This window comes from Ambystoma mexicanum, chromosome 8 (assembly GCF_040938575.1).
Source record: "Ambystoma mexicanum isolate Mex_15411 chromosome 8, UKY_AmexF1_1, whole genome shotgun sequence".
Classification (NCBI taxonomy): Eukaryota; Metazoa; Chordata; class Amphibia; order Caudata; family Ambystomatidae; genus Ambystoma; species Ambystoma mexicanum.
Genome location: NC_090929.1, coordinates 603,748,130 through 603,771,195, shown reverse-complemented (window position 1 = coordinate 603,771,195; position 23,066 = coordinate 603,748,130). Strand labels below are relative to the sequence as shown.

The 23,066-nt window shown below is 44.7% G+C and overlaps 1 protein-coding gene across 9 annotated transcripts in view; it reads right to left on the bottom strand.

Moving 5' to 3' along the window:
* The window catches only part of ARHGEF10L (Rho guanine nucleotide exchange factor 10 like), a 972,373-nt gene that overhangs the window by 169,721 nt on the left and 779,586 nt on the right, over positions 1-23,066 (bottom strand). For all 9 annotated transcript variants that reach the window (XM_069610308.1, XM_069610311.1, XM_069610312.1 and 6 more), the window contains one exon: positions 16,443-16,543. In XM_069610308.1, coding sequence (XP_069466409.1) covers positions 16,443-16,543 — 101 coding nt within the window. The remainder of the gene's footprint in view (positions 1-16,442; positions 16,544-23,066) is intronic.

The window sequence follows — 23,066 nt, the reverse complement described above, 5'->3', positions numbered from 1 at the left end:
TTTTTTTTCTCCATCAAGCCTCTCTCTCAGCAGCAGCAGGACGATGAAGGAGAAACGGGAGACGGGAGGAGGGCCTGTGAGACAGGTGGTGCAGGTCTCCCTGAAGGCAGGCGAGTCTCCCTTGCCGGATAGCAATCATTTTGATGCAGAATGTCCCGATCACCAAACCACTCGCCCCTTAGGAGAGGAAACCACAGCGCCATTACCAAGCTCCCTGAAAATGAGCAACAGAACTCAAGACTCAAGGCAGTGTGCACCATGTTCTCAATAAAGCACTTGATGGGAAGACGAAACATTATTGGAGGCCGCCAAAAGAACGCAGACTCCCAATGTATCCCAGTCACACGGTCACTCTGGATGGAGAGCATGCTACACTTCCGTGTGCAGATTTTCTCCACATCCGCCTGTTCCAATTGTGACAGCATGAGCATTTGCCACGACAGTGTGGACCCCGGCACTGGACTTCCCACGCAGGGTTTCCGCATGCGAGCAGTAATCCACATACCGAGGAGGGGTGGGTTTGCATTCCGTACCAGCGACAATGGTGGGCAATGCTGCATGGGCATCCCACAAGCGAGGCAGGGTAACTGCTGTTACCATCGGCAGCTGGGAGAGGGGCAGCCCCAACCCCCCGCGCCTGCTCCTCTCCTTCCCCCCAGCTATGGAGACACGCAGTCTCTGCGGCACAAAAGCTACGGAAGGGTAAGGTGCGAACAGTCATCGCACCCTTCCTCCAAACAGCAAGGCGCTAAGTGCCATAAGGAAACAACCATCAGGCAGGGCCCAGGTTCAAAGATCTGCCCCCATCGGGGGGTCAGACAGTGGGCTAGTCGGCCGGGGGCTGCGACAACAGCGGCCCCCACCACATACACAACAAAGATCCAGTGCCTCCCTGGGTCCTATAAATGAGAGCAGCATGCTCAGAGTAAACACAATCTGTTTGTGGACCCTGAACTGGGACCCAAGCAAACAGGAGGTTCACTGTTTACTCAGTGTCTTCCAAATCTTCTTGCTTCTTTACCACAGAACCCACCCAACCTACAAAAGGGGAGAAGAACAAAAAGAAGTACAAGGCACTGTATGGTGCCCACAACAAGTCGTGCGACACAAGAAGGCGGCACGGGTCCGAGGGGGTAACCTCAGGACCCAGTGCCCAAAAGTATGATACCATCATGATATGTGATATTGTTATTGTCATAACCCATATCTGTACAATAAAATCCTACGGCCTTTTATTGCCAACACTTGTAACAAGTTGTGAGCCTATCATTACGGGTGAGGGTTCGGCCATTACTAATGCATGCATATGGGTTCAGCAGTTACGTGATTTCCCCTCGGTCTGCTGCTCTCTCTTCTTCCATCTGGAAAAAGCAGATGCAATGCATTGAAATGAATCGGACAATGGCGGTAAACTTTTCTGTAAAGTCAGCTAACATTGCTGAACTCCACTATGTGCATGCGTGTGCGTGGTAGAGACCACCATGGATTCTAAGCATGACACGGGTACAAGGGCGGACTGGCCTATAGGGAACTCTGGAGATTTCCCACTAGGCCTCTGCACTATGGGCCTCTTTTGTGTGGTAACATGTTTTATCTTCACATGTTCCGATAGGAAAAGGTTTGGACTTGCTGAAAATGTGTAATATGGGGTCACTTTGAAAATTATTTCCATGGCCTCTTTGGGTTCCCAATACACCCCCGCACGGGCATCAATGCAATTTACTACATGTATGCTGTTCACCCTTGATCCCTCACATCCATAGTACATACGAAAAGATCCAATAGATAGCAATCCAGCAAAGGTACATAGCAGCGTTTTCAAGATGCAGGTGCTCACGACATATGCCAGCATTTTCATTAAGAACAAATGTATTTATTTATGTATTCATTGATTTGTAAAGCACCTAAGCCCAAAGGCATCAAGGCACTGTGTCAAGTCCAGTTACACGCAGTGTGGCATCTTGAGATAAAAACATTACATACATCTTAAGTGTAGTTACATTTTTGCTCGCTTAGACATGCAGGAGGCATGCACTGTCAAGTCCAGAGTTTATTTGTGCTGGCTTTGCCAAATAATATCGGTACTGCAACTGTAATAACACTCCCATGTTGGCTTTGTTCAATTAGACCAATACTGCAGGACACTGTATGAACACACTGCTCTTGGCATTATCCAATAATGCCAGTACCATCTAAACACACCAATGATACCGTAATACCAACTTTAGGTTCATTGGACAGTCAACCAAGGCAGGTGCACACTTCAAAGGTGTTGCCTCATAATGTCAGTGTTGTAACTGTAAGAACACACTGGTCTCGGCTTTTTCCAGAAAGGCCAGTACAGAAACGAAGAACACACTCACAACGGCTTTGCCCAATACGTCTAAGGCCTTTATTGACAGGTACTAAAAACACATTTGTCTCAACTTAGTCCAATACTCTATTTGACCTCTTAACATGTCAAGTGTCCCCATAGAATCCAGCTTTAGGCAGGACCTGCACCAACCTCTGCAAACCTTTCACTGTCCAAGCCATCTTTGTAAACTTCTGACCTAACACCCATTGCACGGCCAATGTTTGTAGGCTTATTTACATCGTTATGGATACACATATAATAATATGAATATTGAGAATTTGTCATAGCTTGAATGCTTTCTCATTGTTGGTGTCCACTAAGCAAGTTACTGAAAAGAGAACTGTAAGAAGGCTTTTTGTAAGACCAATAAGCAGAAACATGCAGGTTGTTAGACACAATTAGAAGTTTGCTGTGATTAACATTGGTTGGTAAAATGTGTTTACTATTTGTCTTCAGTATGCATCTGTACTCAAGACGTAAACTGTCAGGGTTTGATCTAAATAATGAACTTTCATGACTTGTTAAACAAGCATTTGCAAAGTCTAAAACTTCAACTTTTGTGCAGCATGGAATAGGCATTTACCAGACAATGCCATGGCCTCAAAACTGCGTTTTGCAGAAACAAAAAGATGGCTGCACCATTTAGACAAGTATACTTTGGGAAGGATGAAACAAGGGGACACACTGAGGGAGCGTGCCAGTGTGTTCTGACACATACAAATGGAATAAAGTGAAAAAGTAGCGTTGCCTTGCTGCAAGGCCAAAATCCCAGTTAAAAAGGAAACTTTTTTTTCTCCTTTAAAAATTGCTGCTCTGACGCTATTTCCATCTGGTCTTCCTTAAACCACTGTGATTAATAAGGCCCTGTCATGCCCAGTATATCTCATTATCCTTCAGCAAAACCGGGCATGATTTCTGAATGACAAGCCCTGTCAAATCAACTCTGAGAAAAATCAACAAAGAACTCCACTTTTACCCGCACAGGAAAACTTGTCCATTTTCTTCACAACGTATCAAAGATCAGTAGTTCAAAGAAACTCCAGCTATCTGAGCCATGTCAATTTCAATGCATCTGTGTTTGAAAAAGAATTCCTGCATACAAGAAAAGAACTATAGCTGCAAGACAGGGTGGGAATCCAGAGGGAGCTGCAAAACCAAATTTAAAAAGAAATTCCAGCTTTTCACCACACATGTAAAATGGGCTTTGCAAACTCAAGGAGGGAAAGGCCCGTTTTAAAAGTAAACTGTTGAATGAAAGCCTGCCATTATCTAGCAGTTTGAAGGGGTTTGTTGCTGGGGAAAATACACACATGGGTTATTTTATTCAACTGGCTTGTTTAATTCAGGACCAAATATAAGAAAGTAAAACTGTTAAACTATATTGGCTGGATTTTGCATGTTCCAAAAGAAAAATAGGTTTCTGCTTAGAGGGGATGCTACCAACAGGAGGGCCTCTCTCAGCAGATACTAACACCCCAGTGATAATTATTTGGTTGGACAGAAGCTATTCTAGGCTGAACCCACTGACAATCGAAGTTCCAGGACAAGGAAGTGTGAAGTGGGGAAGGGGCAATAAAACTTCAATCAGGCTGGAAAGCCCCCACCTTGCTCTAGAGGAAATGACAGTTGGTGGCAGCTGAAGAAAGGAAAAAATGGTCCAGTGACAGACAAAGGACTGCCATTTGCTTCCAAAGACTATTTATGAATAAAAATATAAAGACGTTTAACTCTGCAGCAAGACTTTGTAAAAATGTAAACATTTTTCAGTTTAAAAGTGATTTAATGGGCTTTCATTTAAGACATGGTCAAATTCACTGAACCTTTGGGAATGGAAATGGCAAGAATCAGGGATTACAATGAAAGTATCCATGGTGCTAATGCAAATTTTTGTATTTACATCCCTTATGTTAATCCACCCTTGTGTATAAAGTTATGGAATTTTAGGCCGAATCGTTCATACTCAAAATTACCAAAAAGTATTAGAAGGGCGAAACAATGTCTCAAGGATTGCAGAGCTGCAGTGCTATGCTCTACACAAAAATGTAAACTGTGTATATAATTTGCTAAGAAATTTAAACTGTATAAATGTACCGTTTGTGGCAAAATCGGATTTTGGCTGAAATAACTGTGGGATGTTTTTTGAACATTGTAAACGCACATCATAAATCTGCCCTTCTGCTTTGAAATCCAACCAGTTGAGAGAGAGGTGGAGACTAGAACCCATGACCAATCTCGTGGGTTAGAATTGTGCTTAGCTAAGCCTGCCCAGCAATATACTTTGATGATGTCACTATGCATTATAAATAAGAGTCCCTGACAAGACTCTACACACACACTCTTCCTGATTTTCCTGCGCCAGTGTTCCTGTTCCATTCATCCTGCTGAGTCCAAATTCCAACTACAAGGCCAAAGCATTGCTGACCCTACTCCAGGGCCCACTGCAAAACCAAGCAGCGCTGATCATATTCCCAGCAAGGCCCTTGATCCGGAATCAACCCACTGATCTCCCATTAAGAAGGGGAAAGCTGTGGTACATTTTGCATCAGGAACCAGCCTGGCTTGCTGCCCACTAACTGCTTGCCGACTAACTGCATCCAGAGATACCTGTGCCATCCAGTACTAGAATTACCATCCGGTGACCCGACCCTGCCCAGCTGTCCTTTGCCAGGCGCGCTGCCGTGTAGTGATGAGAACCATTGACAGTCCAAAATCCTGAACTAAATGTGGACTGTAAGTATAATCTCTACCCCATAGAAATCCATAATCTACTTTGTCTTGCATGTGTCCTTATCCCACTCTTTAAGCCATCCTATCCTTATCCTGGTAACTTGTTAAAACTGTCAGAATTCTCTGTTTTCTTGCCCTTGATCTCGAAGTGTTAGTGCCACTTTTCTCTTCATTTCTGTCTTGCATAGATCATGTCATTAGCGATATTGTGTTTAAATACATTTATTTTCCTAAAGAAAAGGGGTACACTGCGTGAAGGGTTACAACTGCAGCATAACATTTATATTCATGGGTGGCGTTCCTCTTTTCTTAGCCATTAAATCTACTTTAAGTAAAATTTGCCTTTCACTTTTAAAACCGATTTTCTCTTTTACACTGCTATATTTTCTTAAAAACTAATCTCACTCTATCTTCCAAATCTCTCTCAATTCACCAGCTACCCCCATTCTTTCACTTCTGTAATATTCCTGAGATATACCTCTATCCCCCAGACCAAAAACCACATCACGATTTGCAATATTTCACGTGTTTTTTAAAGAAACCGTTTGAGTAAATTTACACAAAAATTGAAAGGAAAAGCAACTTTTACACGTGTCATTTGGCTGCAACCTGTTTTAAACTTTCCACTCAGTTTTCAGTTGTATGCTCTTAGTAATCCATTGCTGGTGATGGTTAGTGTCTATGCATTGTTGCTGTAGTGAGAAATTGTATCTACCTTAAAGTTTTAACCGCACATTTATTATTTGTCCATTTCCGAGTGTCATTTCATAACATTGAAAGGGGTTTAAAATCAGTTTTCCACTCTTATTTGGTGAGGAAAGGTTGGATTTTGATTCTGTGTTCTGTCTCTTATTCCAGATTACCTGCTGTGCCTTTCTATCCATTCAGAATTGATTATTTGTGGGTTGAGGGAACATTGCAGGGGGAAATCCTAACTCGGGTGCTATCTTTCCTAAATCAAAAAGTGCTCCTATTCCCTGTTTTTTGTGTAGGTTCCACTAGAAGGTTAAACCAAGTGTATTGCTTACATCCTCATTGTAATTATCACCCCATTGTTGATTTCTGCCCAATATAAAAAATGGTATGATTTATTTGGAATTTTGAAATAAATAAATAAATATTGCATTCCACCAACCAGCCTGGTTCATGGTCCATTGTGACCCGGCGTATTTGAAAAGGGGGTGTGATACGCGTTGTATACCATCTCATATTGAATCTGCATAAAATAAGGAGAAAATCATCTCAGTTGTGCACTACATACTAGGCCGAGACCAAGGTGTGTGTCACCTGATTGAAAACCATAACAAATTCATTGCAAAAGCCTTTCTTAATATCTATACATAAGACACAACTGTTGGCTTTGCCACTTCTTTTTAAGAGGCCTTCACTGCTAAACAATGCAATGCTAGAAGGCACACTTGGTTAAGACATTTTTATTACATCAGCAGTATATTTACAACCACAATTGAGCCTAACTGTTGTCTGTTTCCACCTTGCCATGATGATACTATTTTTCAGTTGTAATTGTTTGTAGTCTCTCCCTTGCATTTATATTCTGCCTGCCGCCCCCAACCTCCGCAACCCTGCAATATCACTTAAGGGTGGAGTCAAATGACATCACTTCCTGTGATGTCATCAGGGGGGGTCAAGGGTTGTGTGATGTCACTTCCGCTACCCCTGGCATTTTGGTGAAATGACATCCCTGCACACACTGCAGGCCAACAGAGTGGCTGCAAAAAAATGACAAGCAGTGGAAAAGCTCCCAGTTATACAATTGTTTCTCCTATGGAGAAAAAACGACCCATGTCATCTGGACGTAGTTTCATTCGACCATGGAAAGAGAGCAGATGACTGCAAACACAAGCAATCTGAAGTGGGACAGTCATTGCACCTTCAGGTGCTCTTAAATGCATGGTCAGGCAACAATGGTTGCCAAGGCCCCAGTGCACCACAGGGTAGAAGCCACGTTGCCTTCTAAGTACATCGCTGGGCTTTTTCTCCCCATGCCCTGGAGACTCGGGCAGGTTGTAATGAAGGGAAGGGAACACTGCAGTGCATTCCCTGGACTCCAATCCTTGAAATCCCAATAGGGTGGACCTTCTTCCACTGGGTCTCCTGTACAATAAAAGGTAACCCTGTCCTGGTACTACCAACTGGGCTAATGAGAAAAACATTCTCCCGTTTTAGTGCTGGTACTACATGAAAGAACGTCCACAAGGTGTGTGTCTGACCCAGCTGACACTTCTCCGCGGATCTCAAACTATGAAGTCCCCGAGGCATCCCCCATCCACAAATCCTGGGGGATTGGGAGCAGCGCACCTGTGATTCTTCAGCTATTTCAGGTACAGGATCTGCAAGAGTGTCCATTGTGCCATTAGTTCCTTCAGCCCTTTCTAGTGACACAGTATTTTTGGGAATGGTGGGAAACATGGTTGACTGCGTAGATTGCAGCACCAGTGAGCCAAACAGCCGGAAGTGGAAACAGTGAGCCTTGAACCCTGCCTTCATATGGACTAGGCCCTTGCAGTTCTCCAGTGACGGGTTGAGAGACATGGATGCTTACTTAGAGACCAACTCCCTCTGGATATCCTTGGTAGTGGCTTTAATGCTGCCTAATGCATACATGCGTATAGGTGATCAATCTCCTAGAGCTCCCGTATGCCGCCAAAGAGTCCTAAACCAGAGTATTTTGGCACCATCCCACACACTTGTACAGATGTTCATGGGTAGGGAAACAGAGGCAGAAGTCCTGCCCCAAACAGGGACATTTTCCTCTGTCCTGCATAAAGCCCTAGGCTTTGACTCTGTGGCTCGAAGCCAGAAATGAGCATATAACCACTTTGCTCTTTTCGCAAACTATCAAAAGTACATGTCAAACCATCCGTCCACATGGTGCCCCACATTTTTAAACCAGCCCAGTGAAATTGTGTTATTTCACAATGAAGATCCACAAATATTGAGTCTATATCAAAAGGACATTTTTGAGACAAGCAATTGGCTGGCCCACGTGTAATCATAAGGGCAGCTGCCTGAACGAGTAAATCCTCTTGCAGTCCTATGGCCAAGACATTGCAATCCCTAGAGAGTTATGACAAAAAGGCTTATCAATCTGAGGGCCTCGCCTTTAGACAAATGAATGCCAATGGCCAACAACGGCACCCACCTGTGCCCCCTTATGCCGTCGTAATTCCAGGAGTGAGACATGCTTATGTTATTCCTGGGCAAAGAGGCAGTGACACACAAGGACACAACTCTTTACTTACTCAGCACAAAGTATATATGTTTAAAACAAGTATTGAAGAGGACAAGTTGGAAGTCTGTTGGCCTTACTGTAGACCCCAAACAGGATCCATAAGAAAAGATGGGGCTACTGAGATTGTTGAGATATGCGATTACTGTGGAGACATTCAGAATGTTAGTAGTGGGTGAGGGCTCAGCAAGCACAGGTTCCTACTGGAGCATGGTGGCCATTCTGTGCCTAGTGACATCACCTTTGATTGCATTCTGTTACCACCATACAGTGATCAAGGTTGCCTGGGTGTGGTGGCCAAGCAGGTGATCCCAGCAAGATGGTTTTCCGCTCATCCCCCACCATGAGTGTAAGCTCATTGAAGGAGCCCTTTAGACATGGGTCCATGTTGTGGATAAACTGGGCACACTCCCTTGAAGGTCTGGCTCCAGTCATGGGCGTCAACAAGTGGTGTAGGTTGGTCATGACTGGTTTCAACGCTGGTCAGAAGCTTCCACACTGAGTAGTGAGTAGGCAATCTTTTTTGCAGTAAGCATACAGACAGATGTAGCCACTTTAACAAACTGGCTTCTGAGGTACTTGTGAATTTCCAGTTTAGTTTAAAGTACTTGCTCAAAGCCCTAACATGTTATGTGAGGAATGGTGTTTTTTAAAAAGGGTCACAGTACCTATCACACTACTGCAATCTTTCTAATTTGAAGGCCTTGGCTATTCAGGCCACCTGTATTCCATTCAAACGGAGCGGGTAGACATTCAGAAACGCCCTGGCCTGAACAAGGATGCGTATTAGGCAAAGAAAACCAGACCGGCACACAACTGCTTGTTTGGTCAGGTCTAGTCCGCCAGGTTAAAGAAAGCCTTTATAGCATTACCTCATGCATTCTTTAAAGAGAATACAGTTTGGTTTCCCGAGGGACATAATTCTTAGTGCTGTGGCCAGTTGTAATCACTCCTGGATACATAGGTACATACCAAAAAATGGTGAGCTTGCCACCAACCTTGCAATAACAACGTGAGAAACCCATCATGCAGTCAAGAAGGGCGTGCAGTGTGCACACCAGAATTATCACACCGTTTGGTATCAGGTGCAATTCATGTTGGTTGTTGGGAGGAGTGACAGCTGTGAAATATAAACAAAATGGAGGGACACTGTAAGCCATTTGTAGCTTAGGACTTCCACTCTCCCTTGCTCCCCAAGAGGTTGGGATTGTCCACAAGTAGGGAAACCAGTGACAGAATTCTGCTGTCAATCAAGGAATGCAGTATATACTCTGAGAGCTTCGGTGTGCCCTGGGTGACAAGTAGCAGACTCAGGCATAAAAGATACAAAAACAAAAAGGAAGTAGAATTGCTACATTCCAGGTTCGTACCCAATTTTTGTCAGTAAATGAAACAAAAAGGAAATAGGAATTGGGGAGCCTGATATAGTTGTACTAATGGATTAAATCCTTAAATTAGTACCCTATACATTTGTCCAGAAAGAAATAGGTAGAAAAAGGAGGAAACTCACACGTGTCAAAGGTTGTGAACATCAATGGTTTGTATTGAAGCAAAGAACATCAAAAAAACTATTTTTTTATCAACATACATAAGACAAATTTCAATAATACATAAGACAAATTTCAATAATCTAGACAGCAATAACTTGGTGAAGTAAATAAATAAAAGAAATACCCATTCAGGCTTTTTAGTGCTTGCTGAATGAGGAATATTAAACGTGACCCGAGAGGGAAAGATCCACAAATGATTCCAGGTTTAAAACATGCTCCATGTGTAATAATTGTGGGAGTTGTGGGAGTTTATTGGACCTGTAACTATCTAGGTCCTAGAGTTGCTTCTGTTCAAGAGAGTCAAAGGCGCAAGGAATGCAGGTCAAAGACACTATTTGGCAGAAAATACCAGATTTATCAAGAGATGTAGGATTAGATCAGAGAATACGTTGAAGTGTTGGATCACCAAGAATTAAGCAAAGAAGAAATGTTCGAAGGAGAAAAAAAACGAACGTTATTTTAGTGAAAATAACTTTACATTTTCTCTCCTCCGAACATTTCAGACTATCCCCTTGGCCCCCACCCCCTTACTTACCTGTGGCCTTCACACCTCCTTGTGTGCCACCGTCTCCCGCATCTCTTTGTGACACCGGTTTGCTTCACTTGCTTGGATGGGAACCAGCGCCACAGGGTCCTATTTCCTTTTCTTTAAAAAAAAAAAATAATAACTTTGAGACAGGTGCGGGGGAAACCCCTACAACGCCCTTTGGCATTACAGTCAACAAGGGTGCGGGGTCACCCCCGCAGCCCGGCTACCCAGGTTCACTGTAATGCCTCCAAATGGGAGACTTGGTCGAAATTTTCGGCAATACATAATTTTCATACGGCCGAAATTCGGTCAAATCTCCTATTCGTTTTTTTTTTTCTTCGTTTGATGTACGGATTACGTAAGTGTCACAGTCAAGCCACTAAGTTCCATACCGCAGGGCGGCCTCACTTGCTCAAGCCTTCAGTTTTGTTATTTAACTTCATTTTCCTAGGCCAGGCAAGTAGCAAAACTAGAGGGGAAAGAAAACACATCTCTTTCAAGCTGCAGCAGAGGCTAAAAAGACAGATGATGAATGCGTATTGGGCCATCCACAGCCTGATGAACCATCCACAGAAGCTTACATCCTCCCAGGAGGGTTTGCGTCTTTCCCACCATTACCACCAATGGATTCGAATCACTAAACGAGGGTTCTCAGTTGATGTCATCCACAAACTCTATGCTCTGAAGTTCCTATGTCCTTCACCAGAGAGATCCCCTATGCTCACTCTCTCTTGGACATGGACCCCAGATAAACCAGAATTTCATGGGATTCCTCCCTACTAGGGGCCGTGTAGGAAGATTTTCTCTCACAGAGGGGACAAAGGGATTTTGCTCGAACTTCCTTCATTGTCATAAACTAGGAAGGGCTTGGCTCTGTGCCCAGGGATTCCCTACAACAGACAGGATTGCAAGCAACCAAATACTGAATGTCTAGTCTATACATCATGTTTTGACAGGTGCCACAATATCCTAGGGGCCAATTTAATGGCTGATTGGTGAGAGGTTTCTTTGTGGTTTCCCCCCCCCCCCGATACCACGGGTGCCCAAATGGTCCACCAGAAAATCAGGGACAGTGTCAACTACTCCATTATGTGCACTGTATCAGCATAGCCATGACTGCATCTCCACCTCGTTACCAGAGTCTCTTCTCATGTCAGGAGTGGAACATTGTCCATCCACTGCTTCATTAGCACAGCTTGAGTGCCTGATTCCTGAGTAAGGGGACCTTTGTTCATCTAGGCATTTCCTTGGAAAATCTGCAAGTTGTAGCGGCTGCATAAAAGCCCAAAAAAGTGGATCTTGCGGAGGAATACAAGTTTGCAGTCTGTCATTGCAGAATAAACCTAACCGTGTGCCTGCCCTCACTAATGGGATCATGTCCAACCCCTGTACGTGTGTCTGAGCAGACATATAACGTAACACTCTCAAGACTTATCTGGCAGCCATTGTCTCCTATAGCAATAGACCCAGCAGTTGTTCACCACCAATGAAGCTATTCAGCGGCATCGGACCGGCCTCCATGTTTGCATTCCCAGTCAATAGACTGACAGCACTCGGTATCACAAAATAGTTCTTCCAAGTTTCCTATGCAATTTGTGTGTTCAAGGCCATATCCTGTCACTGTATGGTTCAAGAGGTTCAATAGTGAGGATCAGACCCTCTGTTCCCCAGAACCTCACACCATTTACCTCCTGGACATGGTTGTATTAGTACCCATACAATGAATAGGCCAATGGGGTTGACAGAATTCCATTTGGAGTTCTGCCTACCCACATGTATTCAGCATCCTCCGACGATGAAACCCCCAACCCTTGGGAGTCAAGCAGGCTCTTCTATGGACAGTGCTCACTAAATGCACTCCTCGGACCGGTGTGTCATTACCTATGAAGAAAGAACAGTGTAAAGGGTGCACTCTCAGTCCTCCAATGCAGGACAAATAACGTCTTGCATTTAGGACAGCCAACTTTGCACAGTTCCTCGCCTCTGGGAGATGTCTGTATTCAATTGAACAAGCTAAGCAGCAAGTGGTGCGTTTTCCAGTCATAGCATGAGTTATTTGCAGACCGGGTACATGGGATACCCTACATGCAGTCTCCATCTGCTATGCTCTCAACAACACATTTTCCAATAACCCACAGTTCCTCCAAGAAGTACTATGAGATGCTTTCCATTTCATTGACTGTCTAATGTCAACCTTTCCTTCTTTTTCTTATTCCCTACATACTGGAGATTCTACCAGCATGCTGCTTATAAAAGTGCCTAGGATATAGGAATTGGATCAAGTTAACTTTAAGGCAACTGCGTTACACCAAGTCCAGGGCTCTTCACTCATCAAAATAATCTCTTACTGATAGAACTGTATATGTGACTGAACAGTAATGTTTTAATTTAAATATCAAATAATCAGCAGTCCAGACAAGGCCCAGAGGACGAGAACGCACTTCATACTGAGACCTGGGGTACATTATGGGGGGGGATCTATATAACAATGTTATCAATAACTATATGAACAAAGATGAGAGTTTGGAATATTTGCAGGGACATAACCAATTCTATACAGCATAACTAACAAGAATACAGAACCAATGAGGGCTGGATACAATAAGTGGCTGCCTGGATCAAGCAGAACATTCCAGGACACACAAGTAAAAAAAAATGTGAGTTAAGGTTATAGGATAAAGGCCAATCAGGATAATGTAAACAGTCCAAGAAAAAGAACATTAAGTGCTATAGCAGGGGTCTGGCGGTAGTGCACGGAGTAGAAACCCATTAGCCACGGCCTTAGAATGCCGTAGCAGCCACCAGACGCAAATGCACGAATAGGTCGGCAACTGTCAGTCACGCATGGTGGCTAGGTTCCTGCACTGCCACTTAAAATTACGGGGCAAAGAGTCTTTGGGTGCTTTAGACCCGGTCATCATCATCTAACTTAGTCTGCATTCCTCTTGCCCTCCATCACAGATCACATAGTCTTCAGAATATCCCTCAGAGCTTGCCCATTTACAAGAACACACCAGGCTAACTAGCACAGCACCTCCAAGACCAGATAGAACATTTTAACTCAACAGTCACCACAGAAGTAGACCAACGGCCCACCGGAAACAGTCCAATGAATGAATGAATATGGACATACAACCGCCAAAATGGAAAACCACTCGGAAATTAAGATAAATCACCTGCCAAGGACCTGGACCTAAAGATAGACCAGGCAAAAGACAAATCAGAATGTCAAACTCAAAGTAGGACAACATTCTAACACAGGTACTGGAGGTCGGCCTTGTCAACACATGCAATGCACCTGGAAACAACGTGTAAACCCAACTGGGGAGAATGGCCTCAAGTTGGTCAGTCTCCACTACTCTTTCACATTACTTATAGGACATCTATAACTTTAGAACTTCCTTAGCTTTAGAACAAAAACCAAAACTTGGCTCCTCTCTCTTGACCGTTAATCTGTATCAACATACTACACCTGCAAACACATGCAATGTAATTTTGTAAATATTGAGTGTCGTAATGTAAATGATCTATTGTATTTTATCACTTATACCTATGCTCTTGATTTATATGTAACCATGCAGCATGCGCCCAGATATCTCTGGGTTAGGAGCGCTATATGAATAAATAAACAAATAAACCTCAGCACCACCCAAACGTCATCATAAAAGAGAACCCACAACAGTAAGAATTCCTCTTGATAGGGAAGAAGGTAAAACTTTGGCTCTTATCTGAACAGCAGACTGGAACTCAGACAGCCGAGTCTAGCCCTGAACTGCACTAACAAGATTCATGAACCCCTGCACCACCCCCACACACACAGCAGCTTTACGCCCAGTAGCAGCCCCTACCACATTCACACTGGTGGAGCAGATGAGTGCTCATTGCAAAACCCTCCACAGCTTTAACTCTCACACACATCCACACACCAGCGTCCACTCTTGTGACCCTGCTCTGTTCATCTACCAGATCTGGGGTCCCCCCATACAGATAAAACCCATGCCAAAGTGTGCCTGCCACAAACCACATAGAAACATATCAGCACTCAGCACTTTGGTACATCTGGCCTGCACTCATCAGCACTTCAGGTTTTGCATTTTACTCTCTCTCTGCTTCACTGATGCCCCAATCTCTCCCCTTGTTGTTACAGAGCAATGCTCACCGAGGACACCAAAATGGCAGTGTTGGGCCATTCAACATCACTTTACATTTCCTTACCCATGGCCTCGAGCTACAGGTCTGTGAGCCAAGCTGCTTTGCACTTTTATTGTGCCTGAGGCCTCGGGCTTCAACTTGTCCTCGCTTTATTGAAACAGACATCCACTCTCATAACTTTAGTTTTGAACATGGATTTGGTGGCTCTCTGAACGGGTTATTCCTTCCTTGCTATCGTCTGAGGCCTTTCTGGCACATGCTGCAATTCCCAGACTCGCTGCACAGGTGTTTCCATCACTTGGTTATTCACGTTGCATTACAGGTTATTAATCCTCGAATTATTCTGCTCTGCTTTTTCTTTTTCGCTTGAGTTCTGGAAGCAATCCAATGTATTGCCTGCCCATAGCACAACAAACATTTCTAATATAGAATGTACAAGGCAAAGGGGTGTGTCAGAAGGTGTGTGTTTGTGCCGATATTATAACAATACATCCAAGAGCTCAAGTGTGCCCTAAACCGCGGCACCAGCATTGTGGTAGTTAATCCCAAGATTAGTGGGCTTTAGAAATGGTGTTGCTCAATGGCAATAGGAGGGCTGGCCTTCCCAGTGATGAAAATTGACAAAATGTACTGGGGGACACTCCCCCCTGCTCCCATTATCAGTGGCGTGTCAGCAGAACTGGGGGCGGGGCCAAGTGTTGAATGATGTTCCAACCTGAATATAGGATGATGGCTGCTTTGCATAAAAACAAAATGCATTTTGGGAACATAAGAATGGCTACCAATTTATCAAACATGTCTGTACTAGTAATTGAAACGTTCATTCCTTCGGAGCATGCAATGCATACTTGGTATGGTGTTCATTTCCTCTGTCGAAATAGTCACCCTTATAGTAAAATGTGTGCAAAGCATGAGACATATAAAGCTTTGGACAGTTTCATTGTTTATGTTTGGGCTGTTGAGCAAAGGATAACTTTCAGATGCAGTCTGTGAAAACGTGTGCATCCCAAATGGGAGACTCACGGCAATCAGTGGCAGAGAGCTTCATCATCTTGGGGGAGTTTGGGCCCCGTGTCTACATGAAACGGGGCTCCAGCTAGACAGTTTTTGCTAGAGCACAGCTCCATCTTGTTCCAGACCCGTTCCTCCTCTTGGGCTTCCTCAATGGGCCTCTCAGCATCAGTAACCACAAAAAACACTTCATCCCCAACAGATTGTACACACGGGCTCTCAGTGCTGCAAACCCTTTAGCACTAGATCATCTCCAAGCACTCACAAAGGGGCTCATACCAGGAGCTCCTCCCTCCAGCAAACCTCTGCAAAGACAAGTCACCATGCCTTAAACGGGATGATGGACTGCAAGGTGGACAAATGTGCTGATATCGCTGTTTCTAGGGTGCGTCACTAACTCGCCCACGTCACCGTATGCAACCCGAATTTTAAATATATAGAAGAGCATTGCAAAGTGGTTGGTATCCTACAGCACATGTTTCTATCACATGAAAAGGCACCTGAAGAAAACCATGATTCCAGCCCCAAGTGCCCTGGGGGCAGATCCACCTTTCCCCAGCTCCACATCCCTTGAGGAAGAGTAGAGTTGTGCCTCCTATGCTGAGCAGGATATTGTGTTCCTGCTAACCCAATTAGGACCAGTACAAGCAATCTCCGGCCACCCAACCATGCATTTCAGGATTCTATCAGCACACACTTAAGAAGCAAGGGCCACACACAGACTGGATACAAAGCAGAGCCCAACCACACCCTCCCGCCCCTGCCGGTCCAGAGAATGCAAGCCTACTGTAAGCTTTGCAAGTGCCTCCAAGCGCCGCTTCAAAGGAAGCGCTCCTCGCCACCATGCACTTTTTGTGGGGTACTCACTCTGCGCAATCTTGGCTAAGTGCAGACGGTTCACCCAGGAAATCTTGCTGAGAGGGCTTGGAGTGATGAAGACGACGGTTACACTGATGGGGTGTCCTGACCTGTGAGTGGAAAGATGGGGATGTTGGGAGGGAGGGTAAAACAAAGTACAGAGGAAAGGGTTAACAGAAGAGAGTAGTTCAATGTAAAGCAATTACAAATATTATTCCACACGCACAAAAATACCAGCTCACTCCAATACATTGCCAATTCCCCAGATTAAGGCCCCTCTGTATCCTACACCCCCCTCACGTCCCCCTGTATATCTGTTCTGTTACCTCTGAAAAGCTCTCCATTGCTTCTCGAAGCTAGGTCCGTGCTCAACCAATACCATAATACTAATGTATCAACATGCCACCCCCCCTCTCACCAACCGCTCCAGATGAAACTCTAGGCCTCAACAAATGTACATGGAACCCGTCCCCGGATGAACTGTAGCAGTTGCCAGTCCTTGATACACATTGTACATGTCACCAGCAACTGGATTCAAATTCACGGGTCACCAGACCCTTCTCTCTTTCGTAGTTTTTGTAAAGCGGCACACGCCAATATTCAGGTGATTAAGAGAGCTTGGAGCAGGCACGAGGACAGAGCACAGAGAGCTGGCTAGTAATGCCGGCAGTAGTTGGTTCTGCTATGTGTCCGGATTGGGCAGTGATAATTCCCCCTTCCTTAAGGGACCCGTGTGCCAAGCTAGTGTCCCGAGGGGGGAGCGCTATTGCTAGGTATCCTGCACAGGTCTTGAGTGGTAAATTCAGAGGTTCAAAATGAAACGCGGGGGTAGACCATGGGTGGTGGTGGTGGCGATGTTAAAGGCAAGTGGAATAAAGCTATTTGTTGCCATCGGCACTGCAGGAAAGGGCCTTTACTCATTTGACAAAGTCGATTGAGAAAATACCTTTACGAACACACCACTGCAAAAACAAATGCTAGCAAAAGAAATATAAGAGCATTTTGGGAAGGTTTAAAAGTAAGAAAAAGTGGGCCTGGGATAAAAGAAGGTAGAGGAGGAGTGGAGGTGAGGCGAAGATGTCATATGAGGGTGCGGGGGGGGGGGGGGACTTCCAACCCACGTCCCTGCATTTTGGGGGGAAAGGCAACAATGAAGTAATTTGGGGAAAACGGGTGTAAGAAATGGAGGGGAAAATAAACGTTTTCGAAAAGGCATTCATTTGAAAAATGCTCACAGATCAAAATATGTCTGCTTTCAGGCCCCTCCTAAGCGTTAGTCATTCACTTTGCATTTTAGGTGGTGGGAGCAAGTGTTTCAAAAAGAGGAGCAGTGTATGTGAGGGGATTGATTGCAGAAGATGTTGCCCTGTATATTATCTGGCGGGGATGGCCACAGATATCTGATTGGTGGCTAGGGCTGCACCGAATTTGATTAGCGCGAGCTAAAAACAGCTCCTGGATAATGCTTATCAAATAGAGAGTAGAAGCAAACTCTGGAGTACGAAAAGCGAATGCACAGAGTGCTGCAAATCCAATGTACCTATAAACTGTAAGCTATAATAACTATGTGAGCATTGTAAAGGGGCAATTCTGAACTCCATCGATCAAACTGAGCCCTGTATTGTGCTGATCCTTCAATCCAGGAATGGAGGAGCTGGGTGCTAGCACCCCCTCGCACCAGTTGCATAGCTCACTCCCTAACATCTCTGCTCAGCAACCCTACCAGACATCAATCAGTCGCCCCAGGATCAGGCTAGCCAGCCTGACATCCATTGCCCCTCCACATCCCACAACCTTTAATTTACTACTAAACATCCTTTGCAACACGAATCCAGTGGTAAAGGTCATTGACGTTTAAGGATAACATCCGGTTGGCCTTGGTTAGGTCTATACATGCACCAAGCCCCTTACCGTGCCTCTGCACTACCTCACATGCCTCATCTCATCCCTCAAATTACCATTCACACACTGTCTGCTACTGCAACCCGAATACCTCCACCTCTATTTTTCACGGATCACTCCCTGTGTCCCTCCCAAAAATCACCTACAAGGGGGACAGCACTCATCACATGTCTGAGGTACCAACGTTATCTATCCCCCTCGTCTACTCCGCCCTAAATCTTACCTATCCCCTCCAACATTGCTTGCTACCCTCACCCATGAACTCTTGAATGCCCAATGTATCTGAAACAAAACCTAATTTCTTTCTGATTACTTGGATTCCCACAGTTCCAACATTGCTGTTGTGTCCCTCACAGAAACCTGGATTACCAATCATGACACGGCCACCTTAGCAGACCTCCACAGCAACACTCCTTCCTTTCTACCATTTTCTTTTTCAACTGTTTTCCCCACCTTGTCACCTTAATGCTTTCACAGACAATGATATTTTACCTTACATGCCTTTAAATGCACCCATCTTTCTCCATAGTGACTTCAACCTCTCCAAAATGTCTGAAACCCAACACACCAACACAAACTTGTCCCTCTACTTTATCACTCCCTCTTATTCTTCCATATCTTTCCTAAGCACTCCTAGAGCAACTCCCTTGATTTCATATTTCTCTCTTGCTGACTCACAAAGGCAACCTCACGAAATCCTGCTCTAAATTCCCCATTTGAGCGAAACTACCATACTGTCAATCATGCCATCCTGCTCAACCGTCTCTGTGATAGCCTGGGTATCACTCGCCAGGCTCTGACGTGGCTGACTTCTTTCCCCCCGACCGACCCTCCCAGGTCCAACTTGGGTCCTTCCTCTTTGCTATCTTCTTCTCTACCTGTGGTGTCCCCCAGGGGTCTAACCTCTCTCCCTGGCTGTTCAACCAATACCTGGCACTCCTTGCCCACTGCATCTGCCGCTCTCTGCCCCAACTTTCAGTGTTATGCGGATGAAACTGAGCTCATTTTCAGGCTACCCTCAGCCTCCTCCTCTCCTTCCCTCATCTCTTACTGTCTGTCTGCTATCCAGGAATGGTGTGCTGCCAATGACCTCTAGCTTAATACCAGTAGGACTGAGGTTCTCCTCATCGGCACACCTGCTCCCTCCTTATGATATGATAGGTTATTTATAACGCGCTTAATACCCAGAGGTTTCTAAGCGCGGAATCGGGGATCGAACCTGTGGTGCTCCGTGTCGTCTTGCTCCCAAGGCGAGCAGGTTGCCACTGAGCTATCCCCCCTTTCCTGTAGCTCTCTGGCCTGCCTCTCTTGGCCCTCTTCCTGCTCCCACCTGCAAGGCTAAAAACCTCAGGGTCACTCTCTCCTTCTCTCCTCATATCTCTGACGTCTCTAAGAAGTCACACTACCAGCTACACCTCCTCAGAGGGAGGCATTCTTCATTTCCTCTCCTTCCCCCAGAAGCTCACTGTCTCCAGAGTTCTGGCTCTCTCTAGGCTGGACTATTGCAATAGCCTTTTTCTAAATCTGCCTGCTTCTACTCTCTGCCCTCTGCAACTTATCCATAACAGGACTGCAAGACTTGTCCTTGGCCTCAAGCCCAGGGATCGTATCTCTCCAGGACTGAAATTTCTGCACTTGGTCTCAGTGGCTGCGAGGATTAAGTTCAAAACCCTCTGCATCGTCCACAAGACCTTCTGGGGCCTAGGGTCTCAATACCTTCAACTCTCTCTTCCTAAATATCTTCCTTCTCGAGCTCTTCACTCATCCGCCTCCAACTCCCTCAGGGTCAGTCGCTTCTCCAAGCAACGTGTTGGTGGTAGATCTTTTTCATCAGCTGATGCCTCCCTCTGGAACAGCCTCCCTGCCTCCCTTAAACTTGAGGAGAACCATCTCCGGTTCTGGAAGCACCTCAAAACCTTTCTCTTTGCTTCTACTTTTTCTCCTCCCCTCCTCTGCTGACCTCCTGGCTGTAACCGGAACTGCACTGGCTACCTGGACACCCTCTGATCTCGGTCCCAGGTCCCTCCCCCACCAGCGTCACACCTGCACTGCCCGCCTGGCATCCCCTTCACTTGGAGACTGTTTCTGTATCCCTACAGTCCCCCTACCAGCCCTTGACACCTGGTGTCTGCACTTATCCTTGCTTTTGCTACATGCTGGCCGTTACTTACTTATTGTTATTATCTATTGCCATGTAGTGCACTGTCCCTGCCCCCTTCCCACGCACTATCTGAATGACACCTGGCCTAGTATGATCGTTGTCTGTCCTCCCTTTCTTCCCCTCCCTTGCCTCGTTGCGCCTTGAAACACTTGTGTATAGAAACGTTATAAATGCCATATAATATCATACCTATGTTTTTACTGTTTCATCTCCTCGTAACCAACCCTGATTTACTCTTCATGTCCACTAAGACCAACCTGCACGGTCTCCTATGTAACTGGCACACATCACATACACACTCCCTCCTAATGAACAACAAGACTGCTCTCAAGAATCTCACCCAATTTCCTCTCTCTGTTTTCACCCCAGAAATGATTTTCTACCATTCAAACAATGCGTCATTCCCCAAACCTCATCTTTCTTCTTGGTCAATGAGCCCTACACTTTTCCTCTAAATCGTCCAAGAATCTGAACACCCTGACCAATTATGGGGTGCATTCAAAGGCCCCAAATAGAAGTCCCTTTAACATGAACAGCCGGATATTAAACACTGAACCAAAAACGGCATGCCATGTGTTGCTTTTCCAAGTAATATTGAAGAGCCATGTGGAAAAGGGGCCTACATGTCATTGCCAAAGGAAAAGGAGCATTTTAATTCACAAAAGAAGGAGGAATCAAAAATCCTTTTCAAATGGAAAACAGGATTTTTAAACAGTGACACACAAACAGCTTTCATAGGCGTGTGCAAATAAAAGCAGTTTAAATGTGAAAATGTATCACTGCTAAAAGAAAAATGTCAGGGAAAAGACATGATGTGCGGGTTGACAAAAAGCAAGGTATATTATGTTTCACACAAAAAACACCAGTGATATTTGAAAAGCCACTTTGTTTTGATGGAAACATGTCAGCCCAAAACAAACCATATTGCTGGCTGTGGGCAAATTTCAAGAGGAAATCTCCCACTCCCAGTCTGGATGTTACATCTCCCATCTAATTACCAACTGCAATAAAGTGTCCTGCTAAAGGTGGCGAAATTCAGTGTTCTCCAGACCTGCTAGCTCAGAAGGCATAAACTGCAGGAGAAGTTCCCTTTGGCTGGAGCATGACCGATAAGTATGAAAATGGGGGCAAAACCTCAAAGAGCAAGCTTTCAACACAAAAAGATTGATTTAAAAAACACTGTCTACAGGCTGATCCAGTGAAAAGAAATGGCTGGAAGGCAGGAGAATGGCCAATTTTCGCACATGAAGATTTACAATTAATTTAAAAGAACTATCATCATTTAGGCCTTTGTCTCAGCAACCATAAGGCAGATTTTCTTCATTTTCGTACCATTTTTATGTAATTTCCAGGCGATTGTAGTGACTCAGGGAACTGTAATGGCCAGTTAAACTAGGTTTCTGGCTGATCTGAACATGTTACAAATGTGAGAGTCAGTGAGCTGGTGTTGGATACAATTAGGGATATAGATAACCAATTACATATTCAAAACTGTTATGCTTTTATGGAAATGGCAGAAAGGTGCTATGTGGCACAGACCTGGTTGTTGGCATTTTTAATTCCCCACGATTAACTGAATCAGAAAATATGATTATGGCAGTTGCTAGTAAAATTATGAAATTGTGATATATAACTAGTATTGCCAAAAATTTGAGAGGAAAACAAATGGGGATTACAAATGCGAATTTATATATGTTGCTCCAGACCCCTATACCAATCCTGACTTGGAGGCTTGGTTTGGGAGGAGAGAGAAGGGTAACTGTGCAATCCTAGTTGTGGGAATTATTGCAGGGTTCTTTCCCACGATTGCACAATTGGTGGTGTCATCGCTGCTATATATGAGGGACTGCACTAAGAGACAGGGATACAGACAGGAAGACAGACAGGCAGAGAGACAGAGTGGGCTGCTGAAACTAACCATGTGACAGCTATAAGGAAACACTGGAGGAGATTGCTGAGAGTGCATCTGGGTAGAGCTGTCTATATCTAGGAAGGCCTCAAAGCTGACTGGGTCCTATGGAAGAGAACGCAAGGCGATCTTTGAGAGTGGAGTGACCAGACCCCTGCCCTATCTTTTAAGAGTGTACTGAGACACAGCTGGCTTCTCTGAATTTTAAACAGAGGCTTTCTATGTAAGTAGAACTGAGCCCTGGCAAACCAAATGGTGGGGGAGTCTGCTTGCCTTGAATCCTTTCCCTTTATAGTGGGCATGGGGAGTGGGGGGCAACTGTGTAGATCTTTAGCCTATTTAACAACAAATATGTATTTAATTAATTCACATTTAGCAGAACACTGATAAAATTCGAAATTAACAAAGGTCACTTCCCAGTGTGTGCTGAAAAATATATAGCCTATAATTTAATTGGGCAATCCTTTTTGCCCTGTTGACCCTGACCTCTTTAAGGAATAGGGGTGTCTTTGTTCTTAAATCAGTCCAACATTTTTATCAGACTTCCCCAACACAGCTCAAAGAAGGAGTAAGTCTGAAAAATAAACTGCTAAATCACCCTGTGTTTATTTTAAACCAAACGTGTGGGTGAAATCATAGTTGCCGTATGTATTTGTGCCAA